Source organism: Benincasa hispida, chromosome 8 (genome assembly GCF_027475165.1).
Source record: "Benincasa hispida cultivar pf3 chromosome 8, pf3_genome.v1.1, whole genome shotgun sequence".
NCBI classification, from domain to species: Eukaryota; Viridiplantae; Streptophyta; class Magnoliopsida; order Cucurbitales; family Cucurbitaceae; genus Benincasa; species Benincasa hispida.
This window is the reverse complement of record NC_143485.1, coordinates 5,608,308-5,615,667: the sequence shown is the minus strand read 5'-3', so window position 1 is coordinate 5,615,667 and position 7,360 is coordinate 5,608,308. Positions and strand designations below refer to the sequence as shown.

Here is a 7,360-nt window from a genome sequence, read left to right as displayed (position 1 = left end):
TAAGACCAGACTACGAAACAGCTAGTCTCACCATACCGTTCATAATAGAGACTTACATTTCACCAGGATGACCATAGGTGACATGACCTGAATCCTGAGTGAGGTGTGAACTCCTGCCTATGAGGGCGGTCCTTTGATTTGTATGGGTGAGAGTAGCCATATCGCTGACTCAACAAGCTTACCATTTTGGGGATTCGTTTGATTGGGGAGCTAGGAACACAATTACACAAGACGGAATTCACTCCTTCCCTGAGGTTAGGGTAAGTAGATAAATTGCTCCCTTAAGGACTAATTCCATGGCTTGAACAATGTGACACTACACCCTCTCTTGGCCCTAGAAGGGTTTAGTCATAGTTGGACTATGATTTATTGTTCATTAAAGGGATCAAAGGTACTTGAGAAGTTAGATGTAACTACAGGGACAAAATGGTAATTTTGGCCTAGCTGTACTTACGAGCAATTTGTGAAGGGTCATCGCACTGTTGACTGTTTATATTCAATGGACATAGAAATATATCTGTAGTGCGAAGAGTTCAGTTTTCGGTCTTTAGTGGAGTGCCCAACAGTTAATGGATATTGAATAATTTAATTAAAAAGTTTAATTAATTTTTCAAATACGATTGGAGCTTCAATCTACAGGTCCATGAAGTCCCCTTTTTAGCTCAACAAGGATTAAATGAGAATCGATTTTGGATTAATTTGAATTGTTCAAATTAATTGAGAGAATTAATTATATGTGATATAATTAATTTTACTTAATTATATATAATATAATTACGATAATGCGTTTGATACATTATTTGAAAGGAAATAAATATTTGAATTTGATTCAAATATTAATTATGTGAATTGGATTCATGTAATTAAGTTTAATATAAATATGATTTATATTAAATATCATGCATTGTTGAGAGAATGAAAACTATAGGTTATGTGCTATATTAGATATAACATTTAGTTTAATATATATTATATGATAAGGTAGTTATCATATATCTATATACTAAATTATTTTAATTTATTTTGAAAATTCTTTTAGGAGGGAGTTGTAACTCCCTTCCCCCCTATTTCTCTGTCTTTAGTGCATGTGTGGATGTAGTGCTCATTAGACTTACACAATTCTAAAAAGAGAAAGTATATTGTGTTTGAAGTATGATATGAGTATGATCATGGATTAAAATTCTTATATGATTTGCTAAGAGGTTGTGTGTGTATGATTTAATTTGCATGTTTATGGGACTATGTTTTATGATGCACGTTATGGTTGATAGTGATAATTACCCCTATCCATAGTTATGCACCTACCAAAAGTTTGGGTTTCCTTCGGGATTCACCAGAGGCAGTGATCTCCTTCAGGATTTCACCAAAGGTTTGTGCTTCATTCGGGATTCATCAAAGGTTTGTGTTTCCTTCGAGATTTACAAGAGGTGGTGATCTCCTTCAGGATTTCATCAGAGATTTGTGATTTCCTTCGGGACTTCATCAGAGGTTTGTGATCTAATACGAGATTCCACTAGAGGTTTATGGGTACATCTAACCTACGGTAGGCGGGTTTAATTATCCACCAGATGATCATCCCATGGAAGTAGAGGTTTATGAATGTTCCACTAGAGAGTGGCATCTAGAGGGACATAGATGCTTAGCCTGACCCCGGTAGTGGGGTTACTTACTGAGTATGTTACACTCATTCTTTCTTATGTTCATTTTTTAGGTAAGGGTAAGAACACACCAGTGAATGATAAGTGGAATCCGTGATCGAGCCACTGGGACCAGTCATATGCTTCCACTCATATTTTCAGGATTTTATGTTTAAAATTTTTTAGGCCTAATGTTTGAACTGGAAGTTTTGAGTGATTTTTCTTTTAAACTTTTTAAGATAATTTTCTAGTTTATTTTATAGTTTTAAGGGTACCCAAATGGATGTCAGTTATTTAGTTTTAATAAAGTTAATTACTTTATGCTAATAATTTGGTTTTATTAAATCATGAAGAGATGTCAATTTAAATTGTATGTATGCATGTCTATAGTAACGGCCTAGTTTTAGTCATAGGGAGTCGGGTCGTTACAAAAACCTTCATAAATATTTTACAATTTTTTAGATGTAGCTGTGTAGTTAAGGTATACAAAATACTCGTGGTCATACAAACAACAAAATTACAATATATTTTCACATTAATGGGATGTACGAGTATTATATGCACAAAAAAAGAGGAATCCTTATGCCTGTGTCTTTAGGCTCACCCCTTATGTCTATGTCTATGCCTATGATACGTGAAATACACCTATGTCTCTATAGGAAGGCTAACAAGTTCACCTAATGGGCCCAGTAATGTGTCACTTACTGAGTATTTTATACTCACCCTTTTCTATAATATGTTTTTAGGTAAAGGCAAGGTCACATTGGCAGATGACAAGAGGAATCCATGATCGTGCCATATAAGACTAGACAGATGCTTTCGTACATGTTTTCTCATGGATTTTATGTTTTTTTTTTTTTTTTGGCCAGTCTCAATGTCTAAACTTCAAATTTTACTATTTGTATTATTAAATACTTTATGAATATTTTCTGGATTTGTTTTATGATTTTAGAAGACCCTGAACAAAGTTTTATTTAATGATTTATTCATTAATTTTATAGATTGTTTTGAAATTGCCTTGGTTGCTCGAATTTTACTTCCAATATCATAATGTTTTGGTTTAAAATTGCATGCATGTGGTAATGACCCTAATTAGAGATCTGTAAAAGTCGGATAGTTACATTTACTTTCTTACTTCTATTTTCATGCACGATCACACTATCCACACTAAATGTATGTGGTATGTGGTATGTGGTAATCACGTTATGGTTGATAGTGATAATTACCCCTATCCGTACTTATGTACCTACCAGAGGTTTGTGTTTCTTTCGGGATTCACCAGAGGCGGTGATCTCCTTCGGGATTTCACCAGATGTTTGTGCTTCATTCAGGATTCATCAGAGGTTTGTATTTCCTTCGAGATTCACAAGAGGTGGTAATCTCCTTCGGGATTTCACCAGAGGTTTTTGATTTCTTTCGAGACTTCATCAGAGGTTTGTGATCTCCTACGGGATTCCACTAGAGGTTTGTGGGTACATCTAACCTATGGCAGGCAGGATTAATTATCCACCAGACGGCCATTTCATGGAAAGTAGAGGTTTATAAATGTTCTACTAGAAAGTGGCATCTAGAGGACATAAATGTTTAGCCTAACGCTGGTAGTAGGGTTACTTATTAAGTATTTTATACTCATTCTTTCTTATGTTCATTTTTCAGGTAAAGGTAGAATGATAAGCAGAATCCATGATCGAGCCACTGGGACCAGTCATATGCTTCCACTCATGTGTTCAGGATTTTATGTTTAAAAGATTTTAGGCCTAATGTTTGAAGTTGAAGTTTTGAGTGATTTTGCTTTTAAACTTTTTAAGATAATTTTCTAGTTTTAAGGGTACCCAAATGGATGTCAGTTATTTAGTTTTAATAAATTTAATTACTTTATGCTAATAAGTTGGTTTTATTAAATCATGAAGAGATGTCAATTTGAATTGTATGCATGCATATCTATAGTAATGACCTAGTTTAAGTCATATGGAGTCGGGTCGTTACAAAAATATTCACAAATATTTTACAATTTTTTACATGTAGCTATGTAGTTAAGGTATACAAAATACTCTTGGACATACAAACAACAAAATTACAATATACTTTCACATTACCATTATAACTAGGAAATTGACTTGATGAAACTCACACTAGCACTTCCCTAAAGATCAATCTGAACTAGCCACTATTGCTATGTCTTTGTAGTAGTAGTCTAGTTTGGTATTATAAATTTTATTTGATTGGTCTTTTGCAAGCGTCGACAAAAGGCTAATTTAATATATTTTACAATTTATAAAAGGAATGCTTATAGAGCAAAGCTTTTTTTTTAAAAAAAAAAACAAACAATCTATTAACCATATGGAGTAATTTTAAGATTTATTAGAACTTCATGGATTAAAATTGAAAAATTAGAAGTAAGACCCAAATGAACCCACTCAAATATAGGTATATATAACTATATAAGGACCAAAACAATATTTTGAAAAATAATATCTAGAAGTTTTTTAAAAAAAAAAACAGAAAAAGAAAAATAGTTTGGGCAATTTTCCAAGCGGCGCCAAAACCAGGGAAGTGAATATGGACTACAGCTTGGCAGCGTTGAAGCTTCTGTGCCGGCAGCTCAAAGACGCCCGCCAAAGTCCGACCAACAACGCCGCCACTCTCGGCGGCATTCTCTTCCAACGCGCCTGGCTTCAGGTCCTCTCTTTCACATCCTTCCCTTCTCTCCCTTTCTCACAATTCTCTCTCTAATCACACTTCTACCAGCAGGGGAATTTAGTCTCCGTCGACAAAGAAAATGCTAAATTGATTCTCGACGACGGCACCGGCACCGTCGAGCTCTCTCTATCTCGCGACTTCCGTCTCCGCCCTTGGATCCTCGGTATTTGCCCTAAAACTTCCCATTCTCTTTTTTCTTCTACTGCCTTTTGAGTTGGTTTCTCTCTCTTTCTTTGTTTGTTTTATACAGGGATGTATGTCATGGTTGTCGGCGCTTTTGTCTTCCGGACGAATGAACCACCCGTTATTGCGGTGAGATTCAGACTTCATCCTTTTTTCCTTTCTGATTCCTCGCCTTTTCTTCCTTGTGCTTGACATGTAGAGAAGAATTGATTTCCCCTGATTTTTGTTTTCTTGTTAAGAGAGAATCACTGTAATTCTAATGACGTTCTTTTGAGTTGAATGTAGTATTTACTAAATTAAATTGTAACTTCATAATTTATTTCCTTAGTTGAAGATTATTGGTTTTCGTCTTTTTTTACATCTATTAAGATTTTTACAAGACACCTTTGGATGGGAATTTCTCTATTATTTATGGGTCATCCATTAAAAAAGGACAAGCTGATCCTTATCGATATTTAGTTTGAACGAAATGGCTGCATCTTCACAATAAGAGTCGTAACTATTTTAAAGAACCCTATTCTCTTTTAACGATTACGTGGAGCATATCGTCTTCTCCATGTTGTAATTATAGATTATCTACCCTTGTTAACCAATGGAAGTGTTTGTTTGTAATTATTATCCGATTTCTTTTGTATTCCACTTCATCATATCAATGAATGGGGTATTTGTTTCCTAACGAATTAGAATGTCTTGGAATGCACAGTAAGAGATTGATGCTTAGTTTTTGGATTATTGAACTGCATTTTCTTGGGACACTGGAACATTGATGATTCCACCACTTTCAAGAAATTTATGGAATCGGTTCTTTTTGAGATGTATGCATCCCTTAAAAGATTACAGCCTAACTTCTGTTACTATGTGTTGGAGATATTTTTGTGTATGCCAATTTCATTCAATCAATTAAATCTTTGTTGCCCTCTTAAAAGAACGACGTGTTGCTGTTGTGCTTGATGGTCATTATATGTAGTTTTTCGAGGGGGCATCAGCTAGTTTTTGGGTGATCGTTGTGCTAGGGAGGGTTGACAACAGAAGCTGGAATCTAGAATATTGACTTAATCTTTTGTCCTTGGAATTTTTAGGTTTCTACGTTCTGTGTGGCTTGTTGTAAAGTTTCCTATATTCTCCATATGGTGTGATTTTTCGTGCTCTTTTTCTTTTCTTATGGGTGTAGCAGATAAGCCAACGCCATAGAAGCATATTGGTGGATTATTCAGTATTTTTCTTTTTCTTTTTCCATTTCTTTGGTGGGGGATAAGAAACAATTTCATTGATGGAATGAAATATCCAAAGAGATACAAAAGAAGCCCATATAATTACATGGTATACAAAAATTTTCTCCAATTTGCAACGAGGAAATTTAAACTGTGAACTTGTATCAGCAGTAGATTTTCACACCAAAATAGAGCATGGAAAACAACTCGATCAAGCACATCCTCAGAAGAAATTTATTTGGCTTGAAAAATTCTGTTGTTTCTCTCCTCCCAAATCTTCTCTAAAACAGTACTTGTCGGTTATTATATTTGACCATATTTGAGCCTTAGTAGCTTTGAAAGGGTGATTTGTGAGCAACATGTTGATCCAATCAAGAGAGACCAAAAGGATTATTCAGTATTTTCAGGTGTATCTTTTAGTATTCAATAATATTGTTATTGCTGTCTTTGAGATTGTTGACTCTTAATTGGAAGCAAGTTTAATTTCAGCATTTTAGCTGTCTTGACCTCTCATTCCGTTCCTTTCTTTCTACAACACCTTCATTTGTTGATATTCAACTTGTAGCTGTGCTGTTTTGTTTCATCAGCATTTTGTGTCCCACTTGGTGATTAACTTTCTTAGGAGTTGGGGGCTTTATTGTCCCCATAGCTTATTGTAAATAACACTAAATTACTTTCCATATCTAATATGTAGGAGCAAAGACAGTGTTCATAACTTAAAATTATTTAATAGCTTAGAATGTTGATATCTCCCATCAACAAGAACTTAAGTTAGTTAATTTTATGATTTTATTCTTGCCTCAGGTTCACAAGATTGTTGATCTTTCAAAGTTTCCTGATCGAGAGGCAATGTGGTACCTTGAAGTCGTGGAAGCCTACAAAATGTTCTATGAACCTCTGATTGAAGAATTTTCGTAACTTATTTTGTTGACTCAACAGGTGGTGATTATTTTATTTTCATGCTGATCCTGTTATAAATAATGCATCAATTTGTTGTAATCCCACATAAGGGTTTTTTTTCCTCTTTTATTACATATTTATAAACACTAATTGAAATTCTCACCTCATATATTGTTATGATCTTTGGATCTCGTACGTTCACAACTCTAAGTTATAGAATCCGAGTGTCATCATTTCCCTTGGTTGGCATTGTTACAGAAAGAATCGAAGACAAGAAATGAAGTTGTAGGCAGTTGATCGTTGTTGTCTTCTTTCTGTTATATTTGTTGTAACCACCCGAGCTTCTTCATTGACAATAAGCGTCGGTATAAAAAGAAAACGAATGAGAGAATAACGAGAACGAGAGAGAGCAAGACATTCATTCTGTAAGAAGTTTTAAGAAGAAGTAATAAAAAGAGACCTTCTCGATTTTCACAGTGGACTTAGGCCTTTGGCTGAACCACTTAAATACATGTGTTCTTTCTTTCTTTTTCTACGATCGTCTAGCTTTTTACTTAAGTATCGTGTATACAATCGTTTAGTTCCTCTTACATCGTTTACACGATCGTTTAGCTTCGCATTGCATCGTCTATACGATCGTCTAATTCTTCAGTTGTCGTCTATGCGATCGTTTAGTTCTACTCAACTATCGTCTACATGATCGTCTAGTGCTTCTTAATGTTGTTTACA

General features: G+C 34.7%; 1 protein-coding gene across 1 annotated transcript; it reads left to right on the top strand.

Moving 5' to 3' along the window:
• Window positions 1-4,100: 4,100 nt before the first annotated feature.
• Window positions 4,101-6,811, top strand: LOC120082820 (recQ-mediated instability-like protein). The gene is made up of 4 exons (XM_039038148.2): window positions 4,101-4,316; window positions 4,389-4,500; window positions 4,588-4,649; window positions 6,536-6,811. The coding sequence occupies exons 1-4, from the start codon at window positions 4,197-4,199 to the stop codon at window positions 6,647-6,649; spliced, it is 408 nt and encodes a 135-aa protein (XP_038894076.1). The 5' UTR covers window positions 4,101-4,196; the 3' UTR covers window positions 6,650-6,811.
• Window positions 6,812-7,360: the final 549 nt, after the last annotated feature.

Excerpts from the sequence above, each read along its gene's own strand:
- LOC120082820 (XM_039038148.2), top strand. The coding sequence starts at position 4,197 with ATGGACTACAGCTTGGCAGCGTTGAAGCTTCTGTGCCGGCAGCTCAAA. Across the intron at positions 4,317-4,388 it reads TCCAACGCGCCTGGCTTCAG|GGGAATTTAGTCTCCGTCGA; the intron begins GTCCTCTCTTTC and ends TTCTACCAGCAG. Across the intron at positions 4,650-6,535 it reads ATGAACCACCCGTTATTGCG|GTTCACAAGATTGTTGATCT; the intron begins GTGAGATTCAGA and ends TTCTTGCCTCAG.